At 40.7% G+C, this 27,301-nt stretch overlaps 1 protein-coding gene across 1 annotated transcript in view; it reads left to right on the top strand.

Moving 5' to 3' along the window:
* Positions 1 to 9,871: 9,871 nt before the first annotated feature.
* The window catches only part of BMPR2 (bone morphogenetic protein receptor type 2), a 97,913-nt gene continuing 80,483 nt past the window's right edge, over positions 9,872 to 27,301 (top strand). The window contains exons 1-2 of the mRNA XM_075710499.1: positions 9,872 to 9,948; positions 11,327 to 11,468. Of these exons, the coding sequence (XP_075566614.1) occupies positions 9,872 to 9,948; positions 11,327 to 11,468 (219 nt within the window). The remainder of the gene's footprint in view (positions 9,949 to 11,326; positions 11,469 to 27,301) is intronic.

Genomic DNA, 27,301 nt, shown 5'->3' with positions numbered 1-27,301 from the left:
GTATTTTAAGGCAGAATATCTGTTTTGTACAATTTCTTGTAGAGAACAACTCCCAGTATTCATTAATGAGACAAAACTAGAACCATTAAAACAAGCGAGACTGCTGTCATTTACTTCAGGCTGAGCAGGTTTTGATACACGTCATAAACAATTACAGTAATTTTCTTTTACCATCTAAACAGTGAAAGTGCTGTGCAGCCCACACAGTTAGGTTCTTGTTTTCTGTGACCAAAGTGGATCTCGCTTCTTTTATTGGTAGGTACAGCTGGGCAGAAGGTATGTTTTGGTGTCTTTGCTGAACCAGAAAAGAACACTGGATCTTTGGGCCCACAAAATATACTCAGTGTTGGGGGTTTTTTTTCCTCTCTTGGAAGTAAAACTATTCTGTTTGTTGTGGTGGTATTTTTTTTTTTTTCTTCTAAAGGTTATTTCTTGACAGTTCACATTCCACAAATAACAGGAAGGATACTGTGGTTAACACAGGGTTGCAGTTCTGTAAAGTGGCAATACAAATTACAAACTGGGATTCTATATTTTATTGTCTCTCACCAACATCCGTGTTAGATCTGCATAGATTGGAAGTAAAGATATTGTAACAAAATTTTCAAACATTTTTAGAACTATCAGCCACGTAAACTCAGCTTGACCCTAGGAATGTCAAACTATGTCTCTGGCTGAAGCATCACAATGATAAAAATCCTATTAATTTAATAATTCTCTTGATGATGCAAGAATTGGATTACATCTATTTCACCTGTTATGGCTTGTGAAGAGTAATGGAGTTATGCAGAAGCCTTTTATTATCATTGTAATCGTAACGCTGATTTGCAACTACACCATTTTATGTAGTAGCATTTAATAGTTTGAGGTGTGGAACTGGATTTTTGAATTTGCGTTCACTTTGTGTTCTTTGTACCCCATTCTTGAAACCGGTGTAGGAATTCAGGCACAGGGAAGCACTTCCCATAATCGACCCTTTGGAGAAGCCTGGATATGAAGGCGCCTTCTGTGTGCAGGATGTTTTTAAGAACCTTCTTCTACGCTACACCCAGTAAAACTTGTTTGAAAGAGCCTTGCCAGGCCAGAACATCAGACACTACATTCCAGCCACAGTTCTCCCATCAGCTGCTGGCCTCAGTTATTTTTTTGGTCCTGTGCAATACAGCAAAGGTTAAAGCATACAAGCAGCTCAGACGGTTGACTTTATCTTTGTTTTGAAATCATAAAATCTCTTTAAGAGGCAGATAAGGGTTTTGCTTGGGAGAGTCGGGTGGCTGGAGCCGTGTAAGCCAGGCGGGCTTGCCTGGGAAGCTCCTGCAATGCAGGGGTGGCTCACTAAGGGAGCGAGGAGTAGGCAACATTGCCAGTGCTTGTAGTAGAGCTCAACAGGGACCCTGACAACAGGGGCTTGAAGCAGGGGACAAGGCAGAAGCTTCGGGGATTTTGAAAGGAAGGCCATGGAGTTCAAAGCTGACGCAATCTCAGAGCCTGCAAAAGATTTTTTTGTTGTTGTTGAGCGCGGTTTTGAGATTCTTGAGCTCACGCTTCCCTGCCGATGGGCTCTCCGACGCTTCTCCCGCAGGCCGCCCGGGGGGTGGCCCCTTGCCGCCCGCGGCCTTCCCGGGGAGGTCTGCCGGGAGCTTTCACCCGTGCCAGGCGGGGCGAGGCCCGGGCCCAGTTCTCACAGCCGCCCCTTGCCTCCAGCGCTCCTCCTCCTGTCGGTGCCCTCTGCCTTACCGGCGCACCCGGAGGCCCAGCCGAGACCGGCCCGGCCCGGCCCGGCCCGGCCCGGCCCCGCCGGCCACCGCCTGCCCCCTCCCTCCCACGGCACGGCGGGGCGGGGCGCCCCAACGCCCCCCGGCACCGCCTTCCGTCCGAGCGGGCCCTTCTCTACCTCCCCGGAGGCCGCCTCTATGGTCAGGGGCGCGGCGGGGCCGGGGCGGGGCGGGGCCCGGTCGGCGGGGGCGTGTCGCGGCGGGGCGGGGCGGGGCGGGCGGCCGGGCTGGCAGCCGGAGCGAGTCCCCTTTGTGTCTGGAGCCGGGAGAGCCGTTGGTGCCGTTGGGGCGGGCGGGCGGGAGGGGGCGCGAGCCGCGGCGGGGGACCTCCGGCCCTCGGCTCCCGCCCGCAGCCGGCGGCGGGCACGGGAAGGAGGCGGAGCGGCGCGGAGCTGCCCCTCGCCGGCGAGCCCGGCGCGGGGGGAAGGCGCTGGCAGCGCGGAGGGGCTGAGCCGTTGTCCGGGAGAGCTGCGCCTTACTCGGCCCCCGGCGGCGAGCGGAGACCTGAGGGAGGAGGCCGGGCCGGGCCGGGGGCTGCCTGGCGCTGTGGAAACTGAGGGAGGGAGGCGGAGGAGGGGGAGCGCCTTCCCCCGGCGCGGGGAAGGGCCTCCGCCGCGCTCTCGCCCGCCGAGCCGAGCCGGGTGCCTTCGCAGCTGGAGCCGCCGAGGAGGGGCCTCGCCTCCCGCCGCCCCGCGCTCCGGGCCCCACCTTTGTCGGGGTGGCCTCGCTTCTTGGGGCGGGGGGCCGGGGGTGCGCGGTGGAGCCGGCCCGGCGGGGGAGACAGATGGGCCGAGATGCAGCCGCAGCCCTCGCCGTGAGAGCAGAGAGGGTCGCGCCTCGCCGCGGAGGGACTGAGGGGATCGCCGCCGCCTGCCCGGGCGTGTGAGGCAGCGAGGAGGGGCGGCGAGAAGACAGAGACCTTTAACGGGATGGGACGCGGCTCTGCCGTACGCCCTTAGAGCTGGTTGCCCGCGCCCCGGTCAGCCTTACGGGGGCTGCGCTGACTGACATTGCTGTAGACGCGGGCTCGCGTCTGGATATGTTTCCTTCTCCGCCGGGCTGTTTCTTCGATATCCTGAAGCTGTGTAGGAAATAAGCTTGGTTCCCAGCTCGGTCGGGAGCTTGCCGCCGTTCCTCGGCGGGGGGAGATGCCTCGGGGCGGGGAGGCAGGAGCAGGCGCTTCCCCAGCGTCCGCGGAGCGGTGCCGGCTCCCGAGTCATGAAGGCAGGCGGGTGTAATGGAGTAAGAGCGAAGACGGCTCCTCTCATCTGCCATTTGCCCTTCCAGACGGGATTGTAAACCGAGGGAGTTGAGGAAGGCTGTGCGAAAGAAGGAGGAAATTCCTCTCGTCGGTGTTTTTTCTTTTTTTCTTTTTTTTTTTTTTTTTTTCCTTTCCTCCTCCTGCCTGGAGCCTTGGCCTCCCCAGGTATGACCGCCTCACTGCAGCACGTCGTGCTGGTGCTCCTGCTCTCCAGTGCCACCCTGCTGCTCAGCACTGCGGCTGGTAAGTAGCCAGTGGGTGTAACGAACTAGCCATTTTGGCAGAGGGAAAGGGGGGTGGGGTTCGCTGGTATTTGGGCACATCTGTGTCTCCTTAAAAAGTGGTGTGCATCTATTTCAGCGGCGAAGCCTGATAAAGTTTTGAAATCCCGATGCGTTAAGCGTCTCGGAGAACAGAATCTGCTTTATTGTGTAAATGAACTCGACCTGCATTCAAGATGTATGCTTTGCCTAGATCTGCTTCTCTTGTCTAATAACTTATTTCAGTTTTGGAAAAAATATATAATCTTTTTGTTTTGCATACCTCGCCCTTTGTAAGGTAATGCAGGAATTTTTAATATATATTTTAATCGTCAGCAGAGCTGTGCCTGTTTTGCTGTGGGATCTTTGGGCACAGCCATTTTTAATTTTATCAGCATCGGTGCTTTTAGGGGCCTTAAACATGTGCTGCAGTTTTATAACAGACTTACTGTAATGTATATTTTTTTTCTTGGAGGAGAGATCTGAAGCAAAAATTTAGCTCTTTCTGTTGTCAGCTGTGATTATAGAACAGTAACACAAAACACTCTTGAGGTATGCTGAAAGATCTTGAGTACTCTTTTTAACAAGAAGTTGGAAGCATATATGCTAAGAGCATCCTTATTCATATTTTTGGACACTCTAGACCTATTTTTAATTTTTCTCAGAAGCTCAGTGTCAGATATGTAGGATGTTTGGCCATGATATTGGAACAGAGATGTGTATTGGTCTGGCATCCTTTGGTTTTCTGTCATGGTGACAGATTAGCATGTTGGAGCCTTCTGAGTGTTACCCAGCTTTGTTAGGCACTAATAGCCATTCTTCTTGCTGTATGCATTTTCCAGCAGTTTGGGAAGACTCCTAGGACTTTGGAGTCTTTTTACGAATCAGGGTCCAATTTGCAGCGCTTGGGTTTTTTAGTGTTATTTTGTAATCTGATGTGTATAATTCATAAATGGATCCTTGTAAGAAAATTGCTGTATCTTGCTGAGATGACCCAACAAGCTGATGGTAGTTTCCATATCACATTTCAGTGAGGTCTTAAAATTGAATTATTTGGCAAAGTTGAAGATACTTGGTGTCATTATTAGGAAAATCCTGTAAATTATACATGCTTAGGCAGTTTCTTCTTCATTGCTCTGACTGGATAGTCCCTGATTTTCTCGCTTCTGCTTTTTAAGAGGTCTCTTTCAGGAAGATATTTGAATGAAAAGATTGATGTTGCCTATATCGTCCTGACCTTTGACTGCCATTATTTTAGATTGATGTCTGCAGCGTCTCTCTGTGGTAGTTTCTGAGGAGCGTTTTTCTTATTTTTTTCTTCCTTTTTTTTTTGTGGAAGCAGGGACTGCTGAAGGTCAGAAGTCTTGGTATTAAAGCATGTATAAATCAAGAATGCCCAGCATCTCAACTTTTCTTTGAAATACAGTTTTTTAAAAAGCGTAGGCTTTTTTTCCCCCTTTGTGAAAACTTCAGTGAGTTGGTAATTTCTCTGCCCTGATGAGAGAGAAGGGTTACTGAAGGAGTGAGTATGGATCTGAACCAGGCCAAGGGCTGGGCAGGTGCGGTATGAGCCCATTTACACGGTTTTGCCAATTCACCTCAATCCTGACCTGGCAACAGCATTCCCAGTATTTCAGTTCTGGTTTTGCCTTGTTGAAAGGTATTAATGATGCCAGCTTGTTTGGTTGTTTTGTGAATGTGAACGTATTTTCCCATCAGGATTTATTTCTTAATTGCGAAATTTTACTAATCCACATTTTAAAAAACCTTGGTTGTAATCCTCTGTAAAAGTAATTACACAGCTGATTTGAGTTTTAGTTAAAGTATCTAATGGTTGATTTTAAGTTTACACTGAATATCAGAAAAAAAGTCTATACGTGGGGAAGCTACACTAACGTGCAATTCTGCCCTTTTATGTTCATGAAAGAGCCAACACTCTTTCTTCTCTTCCCCTCCCCCAAAGTATGAACTGTACGCTCCCATCAGAGTGAAAATGCTGCCTTTGTAGCCCTGAAAACCCCTATTAATTCTTACTTCTGATTAGTGAATGGATACTATATCTCAGCAGCGTATAGAATTGAGTGTTTATAAATGCAAAATCATGACATCAGAGGGAAAGTATTTTCATAACAGGTTTCTGTCTGGAGGAGAATATCTGGACCTCCTTGGGGAGAGCTCCACAATGACCTGGGCTTAGTATGGGCAAGAAAGGAAAGATGTAAAGATGCATAAAGAAGACCACAAAAAAAAATCTCACAGCAGGGCTGTAGATGATAGTTTCACTCATAATCTGGAATATGAATGAAGAAAGAAGGTGGTTCTTCCTTTGCCTTTGTAACTGAAGATATAATAAAAAACTAGCTCTAGATTCAGAATTATTTGCTGCTTATTAGGGGGAAAATATTACTGCCTTCCTCCAGAAGATCCAGATCTTAACAGGTATCTGGTAACTCTGTATTTAAATCATATATTAGTCCTTGTAAAGAGAAGCGCTACAGTAAGGACATTTTACCAGTACTAGTCTTAGCTAAAAATTTGAGGTGTTTAAAAAGTTATATTGGAAGAAAATGGTTTGTGCCACTTTGTTCTTTATTTCTCAAATGACTTGAAATATCTCCTTCTATATCTTTTGTTTAGAACTATGAGACATATTTATATGCCCTTATATTTTAGAGGATTCAGATGCATTAATCGTGAGGGTTGTACTTGAAGAGGTGGTTGGTGAACCTTTGAGCTGTTCGTCAATATTGCTAAAGAATTTTGTTTGGGTGTTCATATGGACCTGATATTAAAGATATAATCTTTCCTCGTTTCACTTGCTTGCATTCTGTGATATGCAATACTAAACCACTTTTCCTTCTTTATACATATCCAGGGTAGACAGCATTCCATTGCCTAATGTGTAAATTATTTGCGGAAAGTATAAAGCGAAAATTAAAGCAAACACAATATCCTTTTATCTTTGGGAATCTTTCCATAAGTCTGTATCTATGTGGTTCAACAGGGCTGCAAAATTTTCAGTGTGAATGGAATTGGATAGAGATTGAAGTATTTTTTTTTTAATGATAATTTTAATTATTAATTAAAATGAATTAACTGAATCATCTTTATCCAATTCTGTCTTGCCAGTTAAAGTTACTTTAGTGTCTCAACATAATTTGTTTGAAATATGAATTGTGTGACATGAGGAAATGCTTCTTTTGGCTGTTCAACTCAGTTCTTCTAATTCGGTGTTTTGAATTAGTAGCTGACTATGCATCTTGCATATTAAACAGGTTTTTTTAAACCTATCTGCACCCCCATTTCTACTTCTTTACTAGAGCTATACCCATTGTGTATGGCTTATTCAGATGTAATCTAAAAATTAAATTTATTTTTTTGTTTGACTTGGGAGCTGTCTCAGAAATATTAGCCTAGCAGATGGAAACAGACTGTTTGCTTGAGGGGCACGACTGGTATGCTTGATGGATAACCACATGTACAAGTGCAGCCTGTACTCCAGACTAGGGCTTCATTAACTGTCTAGTTGTGTAAAGAAACAGCATAGCTGTGAAAGCACAGGATTCTGCACAGAACCATTCACCCTGCTGAGAAGAGCCTTTTTTCCATTAGGTAAACCAGCCTGTATGAACCTGTGTGATATTTCAGCTAAGCTGCTTCCAGTTTCCAAGCAAACTTTAGTACTTCTGTACTGTACTGTGCAGTGTAGGCATGGCCTGTGAGGAAATGGAAACTGAATTCATCTGATGGCCAAGGAGCCCAGATTTCAAGCCCTGAGATGTTACACAGATACCTTGCTTCAGTATGAATGGTTTTACCCTCAAAGGAACCAGGTGTACAAGGTTGGCTAAATTGTCTGCCTGTCCTCTGATGAAGGAGGGCAAACCTCACTTCACCCTGGACAAAGAGGGAACTGTATTTCTTATAATTATTCATATGGTGAACTTCGTATAAAGTGGTTGTTTTGATGACGCCTCTCTAGCATGTATTACAAACTTCTCTAAAAAATAATTTGTTGACTTTTGTATTGTCCCCTCTGCCTTTTTATATTCCATTAAGTATTTTTCAGTAGTCTGCATGGTTAGTGGCATTGTTTCCTTGGCAGATACCACCTTCCTCTGCCTCTCTTACCAGAGGGAAGAGAAAGTTGGTCTGTTAGGTTCTTCAGAAATGTTTTATTCCTAACAATAGAGTGCATGGCTTACTGTCACTGGAGCTGTACATGTTTGGTCTCAGTCTGGCTGTGCCATGAACATGTGCTGTCATTTTCTGAGCAAAATCTAACTTTCCCAGCCAGGGCTGTAAGCGGTGTGTAAAGTTTCATTTGGAACAAGATGTTTATGCCCTGAGTAAAGCAGGCTTGGTGATGCTTTATGTTGGGTAGGACAGGAATCTGTGCACAGCTTACAAGCAATTTTAAGTATTAATTTTATTAAGCTTGTAGACTTTGTGGAACTGCTCACTGCTTGAATTTGAATTTAAAAATAAGTGAAATAGAACAACTGTTCTCCAAAACACCAACATTTCAGTATTCAGACTGATTTTTCTGTGGGGTTTTTGTTTGGTGTTTGGTTTGGTGGTTGTTGGTTTTGTTTGGAGTTTGGGTTTTTTTTTTTTTTCTTCTTTCTCTGAAATGTAAGTTCACAGAAGTGTAAGGCTGGATTTGACTTCTCTTCTGTGTCCTCTGTGGTCTGGTTGCGTAAGTACAGATAACAATGTTTGTCTAACATCTCTAAAATCTCCAGTGAAGAGGGATTTCACAGCCTGTCTAGGTAGTCTGTCCTGTTACAGTGCTTAATTATGTTTTTCATAATGCAACGGTAGCAGGGTTTTTTCCCCTTCTATTCTAATGCAAGATTGTTTAAGACATGCGTTAATTAATATGTGGCAATCCATCTGAACATATAGCGTGTAGTACGCACGCAGACAATTGTTGGGGAACATCAGTCTTGGTAAGTTCATATGTTGAAGCCTCGTGTCTCAAACTTGGCTACAGTAAGTTGCGATGGGAAGCTTGCGTTGACTTTCAATGTTTTAAATTGCAATTGTTGCAATTTTAAAAAACTGTTGTTGAAAACTTACGCTCTTCCTGATGGTGCCCTCCTGACTTGAGGGGTCTGTTAATTGCAGAGCTGGGCTGAGCAGCAGGAGTGGAATCTCATAGGAGAGGTCAGTGTGGGTGTGTGACCAGGAGGAAGAAAGGCTAGCGGGACAGGAGAGATTTGAAAGCATGAAGGATTCAATCTGTTTGCAGTGGGATGAGAACCAAGGTGTATTAGACAGCCAGACAGAGATGACATCTTACATTTGTCGGACTTGTTTGGAGAATGAGTGCCTGCAGTTGTGTGGTAGAATGAAGTTTTTGCGCTGGGGGAGAGAAAGAAAGCATAGTTGTAGGTAGCTGTTTTGAAGATTTTTGTTCTCTCTTGTGAGAATAAATGAGACACCTAGTCATTTAGATAATGCCTTTACCCTCCTCCCTTTCCTTCAGTCTCGTAAGTTTGGAAACCACAAGGTTTTTGGGTGGTGATGGCATTTTATTCCAAGTCATTGGGGTGTGTCAGTTTTGTCAATTGCTTTCTTAGGTTTGCATCCAATCATGTTTTTTGTTTTGCACTCTAAAGGTGTCTACCTTCTGCATTCTCAGTACTTTGTATTTTATCTTTTGTTTCTTATTTCTGTGAGAGAGGGAGGGAGGGAAAAACAGGCACTATGGACACAGAAGACTGTCATTGCCATCTGTGAACTCTACCATCTCCACCACTAACTTCTGAATCTGGCCAATTTCAACCATATGTGAAAGATGCTAGAAGTCTTAGAAGATTAATTTGCTACTGTCTTCATGGAAAGTAGGAACTGAATAGAAGAGACAATTCCACGGTTGAGGATTCCCAAGGTGAAAGGGGAGCAGAACTCAGCCCAGCTTAATTCTCTTTCCTTAAAACTGGCTGCCCAGTCAGTGCAGGGATGCTGGCAAGTGTGTTGGTGCATACACCGTTCTGGACTAAGCACAGTATATTTTGTCCTCTGTTCACTCGGCATGCCTTAGGAGATCTGGGGGAGAACTGGGGATCCCTTTTGTGGGAGGGGTGGGAGTTGGGCAAGAAGTGTGGGAGAAAGGGCGTGTTTATGGGCAATTAGTCTGCAGCTTGTGGAACAACTTGTGTTTCTGAGACAACGTAGTAGGCAATTTTCTAACTAAACTTCTAAAACAATGCCCAAATCGCTTTACTGAATGGCTGTCATCCATTTACGACCTCACAGTGTATATGAGTAACTTGCAGTTTATGGTATGCATTGTTTTTTACACTTTCAAAACTGGACTTAACTACCAAACTGGACAAAACTACCCTGTGTATACACTTAGCTTTAGTTCAGCTATCCCCCACATTAAACTTCCTTATGGTCTTTTTTCAATGGTACTGTAACTTACACTTTTCCTGTGGTCCCTTTAAATGTTTTTGTTACGTATTATACTTGCTTGAGCCTGTGAAGTACATGAAAAATAGTTTTATTATTTGTGTTAAGCAGGAGTAATGGAAAGGCATGTACTGTCACCTTCTGGGTTGGAGTAAATGGCAGACAATGACACAGCTAGTGGTATAGTGAACCTCCGAGCTGCTGTACTGACTGTTACCGCCAAGTGGGCTAGGTAACGCTAGCAGCGGTGCACAGCAGCTCTTACTGTTATGTTTAGCCAAAAGCTGGTACTACATTTATGCTCCTTGTTCTACTATATATATGTTTTCTATTTTGACTTGTAAGCAGGATGGGTATAAGAAAATATGGGTAAGAGGCTTTTTTTTTTTTTTTTTTTTTGGAGTGACATGACTGAAAGTATAATCATAGGTCATGTATGTTAATTGGGCTCCTTAATTTATACATTAGACAATGCAGCACTTAATTAATATCAAAGTATCAGGCATTGGCAGTGTCATCTCCCAAGCTCATAATTCTTGGTGTGAGGTACATTTCCCTCTGCATAAGTCAGAAAGGTCAGGTTCACCTGGTGTGAGAAGCTTTAACGTAGTTCAGTGACAGGAATGACTGACTAAACATGCTCTACTGCTCTTGCTTTTGCCTTATCGGACTTACTCAGTTTGGCTTGGTTTCTGTTAAAAATAAAATGTTTTATTTCTGCAACCAAAGCAGCATGGGTACAGATACTTGGAACAAAACTCCCAGACCATCCATATTAGAGAACCTTAATTAGGTTTTCTAAGAATTTAAGCTAATCCACAATACTTTGCTATTCTGAAATTCGTTAGACTTGACAAACGTCTATCAGGAAAAAGAATGGGTCGTGGTACTGGTCGAGCTATTTTCTGTAGTAATGATTGTATTAAATAAATGATCTTACAGGGGTATGTTTAGTTATCCATTGCTAAAAATGTTTGCTTTTGTTAGTGATGGAGTGGTTCTGTTGTAGTTAGCTTGTTGCTGAACCTACTTGAAAAATAATCCTTCCTTCTAATGCTATCCTTCAGAGAGAAGTCAATAAAGCTGATTTAGTTGGGGGGCTTTGTGCCCCTATATCTTCTAAGTTGCAAAAATCTTGGTGCGGATGTACTATACACTGTAGATATGTGCTAGATGCTGTGAACTTTGCCAGTCCTTTTATTTGTTTAAAAGCTAGACCCTAGAAATTATTTTTCTATATTTATTTGCAGACAAGGGACCTTCTTGGCTGAAGATTAGGGGTTTTTTAATGATTACTGGTTCTTAAATGTGAATTGTCATTATATTTAGCTGTCTGAGATATGAATGATAAGTAGAGCCAATATAGTAAGCTGAGACAAACTAAGATTGTAGTAGGAAAATTGTAACACCTATCTTTTTAGTTACACCATGGCACCGCCATATATACGCAAAGCAGGCACTTAGCCCAAGAACAATCTTTCTGTATTAAAATAATTTCACTTGCAATCAGAGAAGGATAAAAGGAACCCTGTAATGAAGTTCGTCTGGATGCCACCACGGTGTCGGTTTCTTATGTTTGCATGTTTCAAGTTCTTTTCCTTTATTTCTAGCTGTAATGGCCCAGGCCAGGGTGCTGTAGCTGAAGCAGCTGCCATGATTGAAATAGCCACACGGGCCCGGGCTGTGCCAGCTGTAGCAGGAGACAAGCGCTGGGTCAGGGCGCACGCTCCTGTCTCGCAGGGCTTGCTGCTGGTATTTGAGCAGGACTCGCCTGAGAAGTGGAAGAACTTGTTCCAGCGTTCTGTGCTATTCTTACTCTTCTTTGCAGGCTGGGATGAATGACTCCATGAATCTAAATGAGTGAGAAAAAGATGTGGAAACAGTTTATTTCCACTTAAATTAGGGTAAATAATTTCTCAAGCCCACTGCAGCAGTATTTGGATCTCTCTGTAAACTTTTTTTATATAGAACATACGCAAATCCCTGATTCTAGGGTGTATTGCACAGATACAGTGAAGATGGCTTGTAATACCTATCTCTGTGTGTGTGTGTGTGTCTGTATGTGTATATATCCTTATGTACTCAGTACGTTACCAAAATTTGAGCATGCCAATCTGCTTCACTGCTAAAACCTAATATTTTAATATTAGCAAATTAGCTGTTTGGTGCTCTTAATTTCCAAAAAGTCCTTATAAACAGCTTATTTTGTGTGACTGGTAAACTTTATGCTTATTAATTACATCCAGATTCTACCAGGACCTGTTAAATAATTTCTCTTTTAGTTATACTAACATGAATCTGGCCTAATTAAATTTTATTTAAATTTAGTCTGTAGTAGTTAATGCTGTTGCAGCAGAACACAATTATTTGGCCACAGTTGTTTAACATTGTTTTAGCTAAGAATTTAAAATCCAGTAAATATTTTTCCTGAATTTTTCAGTACAAGCTTAGAAATATTTGAAATGGCAAATAGAGAGACTTTCTTTGCTTTCATTTTTTCCTGTCAGAGAAGTAGTACCATTAATGAAGCTGTCAGCAAATTTAGCTTCCCTTATTTTAAGAAGTAGTGGAATAGAATGTTTGTGTGCAAAGCAAATAAACCCCTAATTATTATTTTACTAATCTGTGTGCAGACTATGTAATGCTACTTAAAATTGAAGATGTGGCCTTTGGGCACAGGAATATGCATGTCCAAATACAACACAATGTAGTAAATGAACCTAAAAAATGGGGAGAAGGTGTGTAGAATAAGGAAGACTAGTGATACAATAATAATATAACTCAAACAACTCCATGGTTTCACTTTGAGAATGCAAGAATGTTTTCTTCTCCCTTTCCCGTGTGCAGGGGGGAAAAAAATAAAGAAGCAGTGAGGTCCTAAGACACTTGAATAATACCTAGAGCCATAATAAATGAGACTGGGAAGCATATTCTGAGCAGAAGTCACTTCACTGAGGAAATCTAGAGGCATTTAAGTGGGAACGCAGTAAAAGTGATGTTGAATTGGGTCCTGGTGAGGAATGGAAGAGTTAAATGTGAAAGCAACTGTTCAGATGTCATGTACTTTGAAACAATCATCAAAACAAAGTCCTTCATCTTGAAGCAAGTGAAGGTCTGCAAAAGGAGGCAGATAATGTCAAAGTGATGTCATGGACAACAACTTGATTTTCTTGACTGGTTCTGGAAGGGTGGGAGGAGAGTTGGTAACAAAAGAGCTGAACTGAGACCATAATAAGGCATGAAGATGAATAAGGAATGGGCTTTTAACATGGTGTAAACAAAACTGTGAACAGAGTTGGTGACCCAATAACGAGGGAAGAAGATAGGCAGAAAAGTCAAAAAGGTCCACAATTAATTAAGATTCTCATTAAAAATTGGGTGACCAATTGGGAAGAATGGTGAACTTATATGTAGCACACAGGGGAATGTGTGTTACACTCTTACTCCTTCTGTATGTCCTGAGAGAGCATCTGGAATTGCCAGTAAATCCAGAATATGTCCACCAGAATTGTGTCTGAACTGCACTGTGCGTAGCTAGTACCCATCAAAATAGCAGCAACAGGTTTTTGTTTGAACTGCTGGGAGTGTAAAGAAACCGATGAAAACTAAGATTTTAACTTTTAAAAAACATTTTTATGTGGCAAATAATGCAAAACTTTACTGAGCATTTTTTTTTTTATATAAAGAACCTGAATAATCCACAGTTGTACTAACTGAAATAAGAATTTGCATAGAATATCAATCCCTTTTATGACTTTACCTCCTTGCATTTGGTTAGGATTAATCTTCCATAAACTTGTTGTTAAATATTTGTGAAAATCAGTGGAGTGTCTTAGGTAATGCTTAAATTTAAGTGATCGAATGGCTATGGAGTTTTACAAATAGTACCTGTGTTTTAATGTTGCTTTACTACTAACAAGAAGAGATACGGCTCCACTTGGGTGGCAGGTTTCATGTATTTGTTGTGCGTATGGTATCTTTTCTGCCAGCTTCAAATCTTAAAATGTAGTTAAATCCATAGTTTTCAGACACCAGGATTCGACATACATTTAATGACGCTGTTATATATCACTTGCAATCTTCCCACATGATCAGGCATATAATGCAAAATAAAAACCAAACAAAAGACGTCAACAGCCTTTAGCCAGGATTCCAACTGAAGTTAATCAAGATAATTCTAAATACTAAACTTCTTACTGTATCAGCTAACTTGTTTTCTGTATCTGATTACTGAGGGGAGAATGCAAATTTATGTGAATGTTCTATATTTAAATGGGAACTTAAATAAGTCACTTTTCCCTTTCTGTGCTGAAGTGATGCCAGTTATGAGCTTCTCAATGTTGCTTTTTTCACATATTTTTGTGTTCATGCTGTAAGCTTAAAACCAGAATCACTCTGGGACAATGAAGTTCAGTACGGTTATATTCTATTCTCAAATGCTTATTATACAAGATGCTGGTGTAATCCCACCAGCCTTTTTAGTATTCCAGTGTTCTGAATACTTTTATTAATTTATACAAATGTACAGTTAGTTCTCTGAACTTGACACAGATTTTGGAGATCGGATGTTTTAGAGAGACTATCACTGAGAAGTAAGCCTGTTGCAATATCCTTGGTTCTCCAGATAAAGCTAGACATCCTGACTGGATGTTTACCAGTGTTATTACAGGACAAGGTATTTGTGTCTTGATTTTTTTCCTAGATTTGCCCATCCTCCTTTGCCCTTGGTTTTATTATTCTTTTTAGGATGGTTAGAATAAGCATGTAATGAATTTACCTTTATGTTACTGACATGTGCTTTCAACATATAATTGCAACTAAATAGCTTAAAATAATCCAGGAATGCCACATACAAACAGTTATTACTTTTAGCTGAAATATATAATAACAAATGAGAATGACGTGTGCGATGGAATCTGATAGTAAATTCCTTTGTGGCAATTACATAAAGCAGTTAGTTTCAGTACTTAATTGATAACACTGGGGCTTGCTTCACTTCCGTGAGGTGTGGGAATCCAAGGTGCAGAGGTAACTGCATTCCATCAAGTTTCAGTCTAGACAGGCAGGAGAGCATCATTCATCCTGTACCAAACAAGGAAGGCTAATCACCTTCTTAAAAGTGACCTTGCAGCTAAAGAATGTGCTGTGGTGGGCACATGGAAAGGCAAGTCAAGAGCTCAGTGCAATCACCAGCAATATTCTTCCTGCAGTTAAGGGTCTCGACTTGAAAGGACACAGTCTGGATCGCAGAATGTTGGTTTCTTCTCATTTCATAGGGGTGGTGGTTTTTGAAGGAAGTGGTTTAATGAAGTGCTGTACAGTTAATTATATTTGATTGAAGGAAAAGCTTGTTATCTAGTTGAGGTGGGAGGAAGTTTGAAGCACACTTTTATAGCAAAAAGTATTAGGAAACACTATTAGAGATTTCTCTCCCTCCTTTAATTGAAGAGTAGTAGAGAGTGCTTTGACTTTTTCAAACAAGGTTTCCAAGGAAAGGGCTTTTTTTTTTTTTTTTTTTTTTTGTTAAAGGGGATATGTCTACTTCTAAGGCATATCAAAATGCAAAGGTAAAGTGTGATATAGCACAAGCTGAGCCCAGTTTAATTAGTTCTGCTGGATTTGTTAGCTTGATTTCTATATAGATACTACTAGAACCAGTTGGGAAGGACTGCTGAGGAGAAAAATGGTGAAGCTATTGAGGAAAATGTGGAAAGGTAATTTCAAGTTTTCTTGGTGATGCGAGGAAAAACAGTGAGTAGCAGATGCCCCCGATAGCACAGGAGGCACAAGCAGTGACATGCACCTTGACAGCTTGAGGATAAATGTTAAGAACTCATGAACAAAGAGATATAAAGGAACAGGACCAGTTCAGATGGAAACTAGTTTGCCAGCTGCTTTGCTTTGAGTGCCTGTGTGCATGCCTCTAACCTGCCATAACTGTAAGATAGCTCTTGGAAAGAAGTTGTGAGCATGCACGTGCAAAGCTGCTGCAGAATATTTGATGTACAGTAAATTCTCACTGTAATTTCGTATTTTATCTTACCTGGCTTTGTGGACATCATTCCTTTGCCCTTGTCAATTTTTCTGCTTGAGCAGGAGATGATAATCCCTCTTCAATTTAAGATCCAAGTGGAGCACTTAAGGGAAGCTGCAAATGTTGTTTTTAGCAGAGGGTGAGCATAATTCTATAGTTTTGTTTTCACTAGCAAAACCAGTTACCTAAAAGCAGAGCATTAAAAACAAACAGGAAGTCAGTTATATAAAACAAAAAAAGTCATTATTATCTGTCTGACCTTAATTCAGCTGCTTTGTGCATAATTGTGACAGTTTTATAAAGTATTTTTCTCTGCCTCATTTGGTGGAAAAAGGGGTCATTTCAATTTCTTGGAGAGAATAGACTTTTGCAGTTGCAGACCTTCCCACGTCTCTCTTCCCCTTGGATGCTATATCCCCCGATTTGGAGGTGGTTCTTCATGTGTGCTTCTTTCTTGATACTCTTCATTTTCACTTATTCCCCTTATTTAAGTTATTGTAAAAAGACATTTTGATTTAAACTTGAACATTGCTGGTTTATGCATTTCTTCACTTTAATGAAAAGAAACGAGTTGTATCATGTTACTAAAAAGAGATCTTTGATAAGTGCTCAGATTAACTGGGATGCATAAAGGAAGTGCAAAAGCCTCAAGTTTATTCTTCCCTAAAGGAATGCTTAGCTTCCCTGACTCTTCTGGTATGCTTTTTAAAATTGGGGCTCTTTTCTACTTTTATTGTCTTGCAGAAACACAAACTCTGAGAATCTTGATTGACAGATCCTCTGTGAATGTATAATTTGTTCTGCGGGAAATGCAGTGGGGTGAGATTAGAGGCAGTATAGGACAGTCATTGCCTACATAAACTTGGCTAAGTATAGCCCATGAGAGGTGGCTCATCTACTAAACTTTTAAACATGCATGAGCTTGAGTGAGTAATTAAGGAAGCAATTTCAGATATATATTTAAATAATGCTTTTGGAGGAATCCTATGAAGCTTTGGTTAGGATTTGGGGAGGGGGGGCGGTTAGGGTAAAATTGTGTGAAGGGCTGTTCCAGTCCTTGGGGAATACACCGGTTCCATGCCACAGATTTCCAAGCTATTTTTCCTATAGTGCACTTTATTAGAGGGTTCGAGGACTTTTGAAAGGCAAGCTGATAATATATTTTTTTCACTATGTGTAGAAGAAAACCAGAATTATTCTCAGTGCTGTCAACTACTGTATGGGAGAGAGGGAGGGTGTGACAGTTCAAAAAGAAAATCGTCATGCTCTCTTGGAGATCTGTATCTAGTCATTAGTGTGATAGCGGATATCTTTCCTTGTAGTGCTGATAGAATTATTTTGAATTCTCATCTTTGTGTTTAGAGTTGTATTGTGCAAGACTGATGAGGTCAGGCTTTGGAAGTTAGCTTAGAACTGCTGTAGCCTTTGCTTGCTCTGCCCTTCCTATCCTTCCGGTTTTTATTCGCAAAATGTATACAAATGTGAATACAAAGACTGTCCTCATCTCAAATGTCTCCGTTTGAGGAAAAAAATGGAGTTCCTCTCTCCTGTCCCATAGCTGGCATATGGTAGCATTTATCCAGTTGTGTTAAGCAGTGCAGAAGACTTGTTTTAGCATATGATAATAAACCTGTCATAGCTTTAAAATAAACAGAATTAAATTACAGTCAGAGCTAACTAGGTCTTTAGCAATGATACTCCTAGAGAGAAGCTCTTAAATTCCTCTTCAGTGATCCCCCAAATATTTGCTTTTGGTTATCTGGAGCTGACAAATCATCCAGTGCTGTCTGTCTCTACAGATTCCTTGAGTTAAATTGTCTCAAGTGCAAATGATCACACCAAGTAGCCCTGCTTCAGCAGCACAATCAAAATACGTTTGTGTGAGAGCTGCATCGCCTTTGCACTTACTAGTGGGAGCACCAGCAGCATTAAACCCCAGCAGCTTAACTCTGGATCCCCTGACTGGCCTGCTGGTTCACGTTCAGGGCCTTACCTAATTCAGGCTTGCCATTTCTGTGCGTTCCACACAGAAATAGATGCATTCAAAGGTGAACTTGCCTGCTGCCCTCCAGGGCAGAAGTCGGTTTGGAAGCAGTATTCAGCTTTTGCTTTGAACCTGTGACACTATTGAAGACAGTGCATTGTTGCAAGCTGCAAGCCCAGATATTTTGTAAAAGCAGCTGAGGGAAAAGGAAATAGTAGTTACCGCTGCTACGTAAGACGAAGAAAGGAAATGGGAGCCTCCCTCAAGTGCAGCCACTAAGCAAAATAGTTAAAAATAGCTGCTTTTCCCCTCTAAGCAATTGTCTAAGTTGCCATAAATGTTGTTGTTTCTTGAGAGCTGGAGACAAGTCTCATTCCCTGGATTTTCTGAGACACCAGTTGTGTTTTGAGAACTTGTGCTGTGCACACCGATTATTACAGTAGAAGTTTAAAAGAAAAAAAAAAAGAAAAAAGAACAAAAGCAGAGGCCTAACTGTGATTGTAGTGAGGAAAAGCATCAAAGAACTTACAAACTACATAGGCAATGGATGGAAGGAAGACCATAGTGAGATGAAATTTCTCACTGTTGCTTAAGCATGCCACCAACAAAGAGGAACAGATCTCTCGTTTGCTGGCTCCATTGCTGTCCACTTCACCATTTTGGGTTACTTTCATTACAATCCCAAACTGATGGGGTTTTTTGAGACATCTCATAATTGAAAGCTGGTTGTGAAAGCATTGTACTTATTCAAACTACACTTACAGAGAAAAATTGTGATGTCATTGCAAAACATGAAACTATTAGAGATACCAATTTTTAATGAAATTTTGTTTTCAGAGGGCTTAGAAATGCATTTATTAATTTCTTATCAGTGTTAACTGCTGTTTCAATTCTATACAAATAGTTCAAAAGAAAAAACATTTTCATTTGAAATACATTCTGGTGTGTTTTACCTTGCGTTTTACCTTACTGCTGTTTGAATCGTGCTTAGTTAAGCTGAATTTTTTATAATCATTGCTGACCTCTCAATTTCTTTGACTTGTTACCCCAAGCAGGCCACAGATTCCAAATATCTGTTGGTTTGTATCATCCACTCATCCTCTTTGTCTGTTTGATTGAGCTGCTCTGCTCCTGCGAAGTTTAATAACAGCTAAGACAGCTGAACAAATGACTAAATAGGTTTTCTTGGTAGTGTGTAAAATTGCCCAACTATGTGACTATATTTTAATAAATCAGAAAAAAAAAGTGGTGTTTATTTGGTAGGTGTGTGGTGGATGTTCCTTATTTTAGATGAAAGAGAATTTCTAATCTTAAGCTGTATCTATGTCTAAGTTAGCAATTCCAAGTGTCTGTACTCTGACATGCTTTCACTGCATTTCTTAGAAGCAGCAGTAAACTAGAACATTCCCTATGTAACCTTTTTTCCTTTTCTTTTGACAGTGAGTATCCTTGGTGTTTTATTGCAAGAAAAAACAAAGTGTAAGGACACGAGCACATTGCTGAAACTTCATTACTCTTACTTCCTTTTTTCATCTTTATGTATTTCCTTTATGTTTTTTCACTTTTTTTTTTCTCTCTACTGTCAAATGTTCTCCAAGTGCCTGTTCTGCCTGTGTAGGAGAGAGCAGAGGTAATTTGAGCCTTAGCATTATCCAATTATGTTGCTGGAATGTTTTGGTGTCTAATACTAGTATATGAAAAAATTACTCTGAGCCCTGCCTTCCCTGTAGATTTTAAGAAACTCCTAGACACGAAGGACATTTAGACAAGCATATGAAACCCTAAGTGCGTTTTCTGTTAACCTTGTCTGAAGCTATTCATTTTTCACTTGTCAAGTAGTGAGTTTAGGGTGAGAGAATCCAGTGGGCTACTATCTGAGAATCGATAAAAGTGGATTATATGGGGTTACTTGGATATTGCCAGTTTCTCAGCACAGTTTGGTGGATTTTAAGCTATATATACTATGACAAAACTTCCAGGTAGTTGTGGCTATTTTTTTCTTGTAATCAACTGATTGCCATTTCCTTTCTATTTGTAACAGCCATTATTTTTGCTAATAGTGAGCTTTGTAAGTTTTCTTAAGGCTCATTGTGTGTGAGAGAGAGCAAGCAGGATGATTATGGTCTTAAAATTAGTGACTTCAGAATTAGGAGACAATACTTTAAGTCGTCTTTGGACAGTTGGAACTTTTAGCATCCAAGTTCCAAAAAGGAGGATGTAGTGTTATTAAATTCCTGAACTAAAATACACTAGTTGCCAAAGCTTATGCTATTGTCATATTAAAACCATTATGAATGGACCGTGGACACTGAACTATAGTTTCTTTACTGTAGGAGAAACATGCTGACTAGGTGCAGATTTCAAACTGTATTAATGAAAAAGTACAGCAGAATTAAAAGTATCAAAATGTGTTGTGGCATACAGATGAACAGTGGATGAAAATAGAAGAATGTATGCTATAGTATTGGTTCATACATTAAAAGATAAGAGATTTGTAACAGAAAAGGTTATTTCAATAATTTACTGCTTGGAAGCACAAGAAATTCTAGTGAGGTCCAAGAACGCTGATAACTTAATTGGAGATAAACTTTTTCCTTTTCTAATTTTCCTCTACGGCTGAATGGCCGAAGCTCTCGGCACTAGACTGGTGTGAAGAACGAATCCTCCTCACAAGAGCTATATAATAAAGACTTCTAAGCATATGAAAAAAAAATCAAATCTGAGTTAATCGCTTGAAAAGGTTGGACAGAGAGGAATTGTTTTCTGCTTGAAGTCTTTGTAGATTTCTTAGTAGTTGACTTTTAATGTTAGCCTGACGCATGCATGCAGTTTGTGCGTAATCACCCGTCTCTGCCATAGTATGAACATGTCCCTTCTCTCAGCTCTGCTTCCCTTGTATGTAGTTTTGTTTGGTACCAAACACAGAAGAATCTGCAGAGAACCAATATATTAATTAAAAATACATTGTATTTTACGGTTTTTGTTAATGTAATTCTCTAAATACTACTGAATGCAAATATAAGCTGGCCATTGAAGTAGCTGAATTGTCTCCTAAAACCAGACATTTGAAGCACTGCAATCTCTCTGTTCAGTTAAATATTAGAACTCCACGTAGTCCTTTCTCATCTGAAAGATTAAGCCTTGCCAGGGATGGGCACTTTCTTTAACAAAATGTCTGTGAGCTTTTGTTTTCTTTAAAACAAATATTCCCTGCTACTGCTATCCTCACAAATGCTAAAGAATAATAGAATTCTTAGTCTGTATTATTCTGAGTGCCAGATAACAAGTAGGGAATATATCCTGGTGAGATAGGGCTGTGTTATCTACTCACTTTTCTGATGAGGAATTGAGGCACAAAAGAAAGTGGCTTGCCTCAAATCGTCTTTGGTTGTCTTTGGTGGAATACTGGTTGAGTTCTGCACTTGTAGGCTCGTCCTGTAGCCACTGGATAATTCTTGTATCCCCAGTTCTGCCGAAATGATTTCATACTATGGAATAAGAAGTGATTTTTAGTTTCAATTTAGAAATTTTTGCTTGTCTTGTTTGGTTCCATAAATGTGCATTGCTAGAAACTTTAGAGTCTGTATACATTTGCAAAAACTTTCTCCCTAGAAGTGTTGTGCCTTCTTCTGTAATGCTGATTCTCCTTATACTAAAGATATTTCATATCTTATGAGTATCTGTGGATGAATTAGAGGAACATTTAATGATGATGATAAAATTTTGAGACTTGACTCCACTGATTACCAGGAAAAAGACTACAAAGAGTCCTAAGGAAGAAGAGAGAAAAGACTGAAAAATCAGTCTTGCAGGCTGTCTTGCATCCAGATACCCTGGTGAGAGCTGCCTGCAATAAGGATATGGAAGCAATTAATTAAAGAAAAAAACAACAAAACAAAACACAAAAAACCCAATCCCAAATCCAGAACTTTATATATTGAAAACAAGATGTCATTAAAACCAGAAAAATCTCTTGCTGTATGCTTTGAACCTAGCTGTTTATTTCCTACTGTTTCTTACTACAATAATATTTTTTTTTCCTAAGAACATTGTGACCAGAGTCATAGAATAAATGCCAGGTACCTAGAGGGATTTAAAAAAAAAACCAAACAAAAAACAAAACCAAAAAACCTGCTTCTACAAAGCAGAGTTGCTCTTTATTGGAGACTACAAGCATTTCCAATCTCTCTTTTCTCTGTTTCAGTTGTATCTTCTCCCTGGCTTTTGATCTTTTAATTTGGTTTTGACCTCCTTTTCTTTTGTCTGCTTCTCTGAGCAGTGGCACCACTGCTGCTTTCTCCACTGGCCTGCATTCTGTCTTCTCTCTGCTTTTCACATGTTAGCATTCTTAGTATTTTGGTTTCTTCCTATTTTGTGTGCTTTCCTGGCAAGAGCAAGGAGCTTAGGAGAGAGTTGTGCTTTTAGTTTCAGTTTTACCTGAGTTAGGTGCTTGGCTGCTGAGGAGGAACTGAAGGTAAGTTCCCCTCAGCTCATTCATAAAGCAGCTGAGCACATTTTTACTTGCCTATGGAAGCAGCATGTAATGTCTTAGACTGTAGAGCATGTGCAGTGTTGCTGGTCTGTGAAAAATTGAGTTTCCAAACTAACAACCTCTTCTGAAGTTTTTCAGAGGCCTATAATTTTGGTACTTTGTCAAGAAAATGAGCAATCCTCCCTCTATTCCCCTTCCACTTCCCCAAAAGAAAAAAAGAGCTAGCCGCAAACCAACCAAAAGCCACACCCTTGGTATGAGGCAGCCCGTCTGCCACATCTTAAATTCAGCTTCTTCCAGTTTTAGAATTTGTCAACAGAATACTTTCAAAAAGTATTTTAATATGGACTTCACAAGCTATTTTTTCTAGGCTTACTCTCAGGCATGACAGCATCTTTTTAACAGAATCTGTTTTTCACTTCTAACTAAAGTGGTAGAAAAGCACTTGCTGTATGAAATCTGTGACCGCACTGATCGTTTGGCAAATGTCTTAAGCAACCGAAAACAGAGTTGTTCTAAGATGTGGCAGGTCCTTAATTACAGGCAGAGTTCCAGACTTGGTTATAATAAATGTAATTATTCCCTCCCCTCTCAATTTAAATTAAAAGTAAGTAAATATAAATAATGTCCACCGAACTGTCCCTCAATGTTAATCCTGAATTGGCTAACATTGAAAAGATGGTTAACAATGCAATTAGTTTAGAACAGGTCCTAAAACTGGAATTTCAGGTTATGTATATGAACATACTGAGCTGAAATAATGTGAAGATACTTGTGGTGGTGGTCAGTTGAACAAAACCAAATAATGATAAAAAGCCAATGATGAATCAGATGTATAACCTATTTGACCTGAATTGCCATCATGTCTTCCACTGTTTTGCAATTTTGATGAAAACTTTCCTTCTGTTTGAATTTGCTTTGTAACATTATTAATAAATTAAAAAAAAAATACAACACTCAGTAAAATAATTTCATGGAGTTTGCAGGGAGAAATCTGTAACTCCTAGCAAAAATTTTTGGAAAAGGATAAGCAAGCACTCCATTATCTAAGGGCGGAGAATTCACAACACTGCTGTTCTGCAGCTTGTCCCCGCTCCTGATGCTTCTCAAAGAAGTTGCTGGCTGTGGAGGATGGTATTCTAGTGACTGCTCCATCTTGCTTTCTGCTCTGTAAGGAGAAGGACTTGTATTCAGATGAGTGGCTTTAATGGATCCATTCACAAGTTACATGTCTTCATGCAGAGCATAAACTTCAGAGCTGCACGTGCTCCGAGTTTTACAGTCATGCTTTCAAATAACAAAACCTTACATCCTGTGGAGAGATTTTTGCATTCTCTGAGACTGCCCCAGTGACACAAACTGTGTGTCTGACAACTAGTTTTACATAACAAAGATTGTTCTAAAGGCCTTTACAGGGGGAGTAAAAGTTTTCTTGTCATCATTCCTCTCTTGTGGAGACAGTGGTACAGTTTTTAATGGCTTACGCAGGTGAAGGGGTGCAGCTGGCTGGTGTAGATGAGGTACCTCCTTGCCCCCTCCATATTTTTAAGAGCCTGCATGAGGCAGTTTAGTTTTCCAAGGGAGCCAGCAAGAGGTTTGATATTTCTTAATTGACTTGAGACTGTTTTCTTTGGGCATGAGACATGATGAATCTTAAAAGGAATATGAGAGACCGGCTCACAGACGCGGGGAGGGAATCTGTGCAGAGTGCTCCCTCTCCTTGTTTTACCAGTGTACTCCATTTGAAGCTTACAGTGGCTGTGTTGAAGTAGTTACCCTTCTTGGAAGGGAGTTTCGTCCCCATCTTGATGAAACATATTTGGTGGTTCCTGCGGCAAGTGGAGACGTGCTCCAGGTCTGCTAGACCTTGCCTATGGGCCACTGATAGGGCTCTGGCTGTTGGGGGGGGGGATTCTGATAAGCGGACATTTTGACACTCGTGTTTTAAATTCCCCAATGCTGCAGTTGCAGTCAGTGATTCTGATGAAATTGTGTAACCAGTAAATCATTTGCAGAGGCAAGGCTAGATTGGAAGAGGTGCCCTCATTGTGAAGTGAAAGTTCCCTAAAGCAATGAAACAATAGAGAGTAGAATTGGAGCAGAATTTAAATGAAGTAAAGATTTTGTGGCAGCCAGCCAGAAGGCCAGATTGGGTTTTCTAAAGTACTGGCTGGGTTTGTCTTCATAATCTGATACTGCAGCCCTGGAAGGTTGTAGAGCTTTCTGGTTTTGTCTGTAAGGTGACTAAAATGTGTGATTGTCATAGCATCTTCTACTTCTAATAGTTGCTACTATGGTTTTGCTTATCAAGAACTTGGAAGAGATTTGCAGATCCTCTTCTCAAGTATTATTAGCAAGGCTGGGGAGGAAAGGACACTTCAGTTCAAGTCAAGCTCCTTTAGAAACTGGGTATGCTGACCACTCTTGGTATGGCTGAAATACTGTATTTAAAACAACAGCAGCAACAAAACTACAGTTCTCCCTCTCCACCTCCAAACCTGCTCCCACCCTCCACACCCCAGGGAAAAACCTGACTGAGAACAGACTTGGTAGCAGATTAAAAAGTTCTGTCGTGACTCTCATGCATGGATTACATAGGCCTCCCAGGTTCCTGTTCAGTCCATATCCTTGTCTGGAGAGAACATGGGGCGGAGGTATCTAGCTGTCTTGGATGGGTATAAGGGAGAAACCCAGCAGAAAGAAACAACTGTATTTTAAGGGAAATTTCAGAGGAACTTAAACTTCAGTATTGTGTGTATTCTTGCTGATTTCAAGTATTCAGTTACCACAAACTTCAATTTATTATCTAGTATTATCCTTACTGGCTTTAGGTTATGTCCGTACATCTTTAAAAACAGTCTGTGCAAGTTTTTGGGTGTGCAATTGAAGTTAAATTCAGATCAAATATTTAACAGTATTTATTACTATGACTTACTTGCCTATTTTTACAGGGTTTACAGTGGTTATGGGTATGATACATTTTCAAAAGTCTTGTGAAGCTGAGAGAAATTAGTTTTGAAGGTAATTTCCTCCTCCTTCCCCCCCCCCCCCCCCCCCCCCCCCCCCCCCCCCCGGCTACTGAAGCATGCAGACAAACTCTTCTGGACCTCTCTAAATGTTCTTCATAAACAATAATAGATATCTTGCCTTGTTTTTCTAATCCTTAACTATTTACTGTGATTTCTTTATGATTTTACTAAAACCAGCCATTATCCCACAGGAAACAGTTGGTTTCAGAGCTAATATATGCCACTGAAAGAAATAATATTATTTTTTTTCTAACTTATCATGGCTCATGTTTTAGATAAGACTAGATAGGGTAAGTTACACAGAATTGTTAATTCCTTCATGAAAGTCAGTTTTTTACCTATCTTTGTCATTCTTAATAGCTGCAACTAAGCAGTGTTCATTGAATATATACAAAAGCAGTGCATCATAGCTAGAAAATACTTTAATTCCCTTCAGCTACAGATAGTCATCTGGTGGGACAGAATCTCTGCATTTCAATGGTTGAGAAATGTAATCTTTGTTTCTGATGCTTTTGTAGCAGGTAGGACAAAGTGAAAACTTCAGGACTGGTATGTAAGCTAGGCAACTAAGTGGAAGCAAAGGTTAATTTTCACTTGTCATCAATTTGATGCAGAATGGTGCTTGCCAGGGTGAATGCCAGCATTGTGGTTGGCAGATGGTGTTAAATCTTTGCCATTCATACCATTTTTCAGTGAGCAGTTTGTGTTGGTAGAACAGGTTCATTGTTACCTTGTAAATCAAGTAGTCCATGAGATAGACTGTTATTCTATTCCAAGAGGTTTAATATACAATTCTAGCTGCACTTCTTTTAGGTAGGTAAGTTTTACTCAGAAATACATTCCTCTCTTCCTTCTTTTTTATTTTTTCTCCCCCTCCCCCCCCCCTTTTTTTTTCCATTTCAGGGCAAATAGAAATAATTTCACTATGGAGATGGTATTTAATATGGTTTTAAAGATGCCATATAAATATGTAACCCTAAATACAGAATTTGATTTTTGCACAGGGTTGCTTTTTAGGAAATGTCTGCAAGTAATGATAGCTGAAGTTTGGTCAGTCGGGGTGCCCTTTGAGGTAGGAAGAGGCGCAGAAGAATACTTACAGTTCTTTTCTTACTTGTCCCCGGTTATTTGTTGCATTCTGGCAAGGGTCTTCAGGAACCAGGCAGGAGACTGCAGTTCTTGGAGCTGATGATTTAGTCATCCTTCTACAGCAGCAATCTATTAGGAGATCTCTCTCTTCCAGCTTCTCTCCTGCTCCTAGCTATGTATTCTGTCCTCTCTCTTGTACTCATCTGGAACCCCTCATTAAGCAGCTTTAAGTCACTAACCTGGCAGAAATTTCAGTAGTGTGTTTGTGGGGCTACTGACCTAGTTTTCTGCCAGACTGATGAGTTACAGCAGCTCATGAGGGCTCCTGCTGTGGGTCAGCTCCAACACTTGTTAAATAGTGGGAGTGTGCAGTGCTTTATACCATGCTTTGAAATTTTCAGTGTTACTGGCAATTATTCTGAGAAGGAAATTTAGCTCTGCCTGCTCGCTGTATTTATTCAGGAACTTCAGGGCTATTAGATGTAGAAACAGTATCTGTGAATGTACTTAGATTCTGCGAGTAGCTAGGTTCCTTAGTAACACACATCTATATCCTATTTTAAAGAGCCTGTGACGCTTCCCTCTGCTGCAGAATGGGCTGTGTTTCTTTAATGTTCTTGGACCACAGCTGGCTATCTAAACTCACCCCTTAAAACATGCAACAGACTGATGGACATAATTTATGTCTGTAAAGCATGATTCTTCTGAATACGAGACGAATGATTGTAACAACATAGAGTATTATAATGTTGTAACTGAACATTTCAAATGTGAAACTTAACTGTAGAATTTTGTAGAATACTTGAGTGTTTATGTGATGTGCAAAATGGCTTACAAGGTGTGCACAGATAAAAGACATGCTTAGTGATGCAAGATCGAGGTGATTGACTGGTTAAGTTCATAAGATACAAATTTTTAAGACTTGCAGAAAAAAGCACAACAGTTGCTGTGTGTTTT

Source organism: Pelecanus crispus, chromosome 5, assembly GCF_030463565.1.
Source record: "Pelecanus crispus isolate bPelCri1 chromosome 5, bPelCri1.pri, whole genome shotgun sequence".
NCBI lineage: Eukaryota > Metazoa > Chordata > Aves > Pelecaniformes > Pelecanidae > Pelecanus > Pelecanus crispus.
The sequence above is the reverse complement of the archived record's forward strand: the minus strand, read 5'-3'. Positions and strand labels throughout refer to the sequence as shown.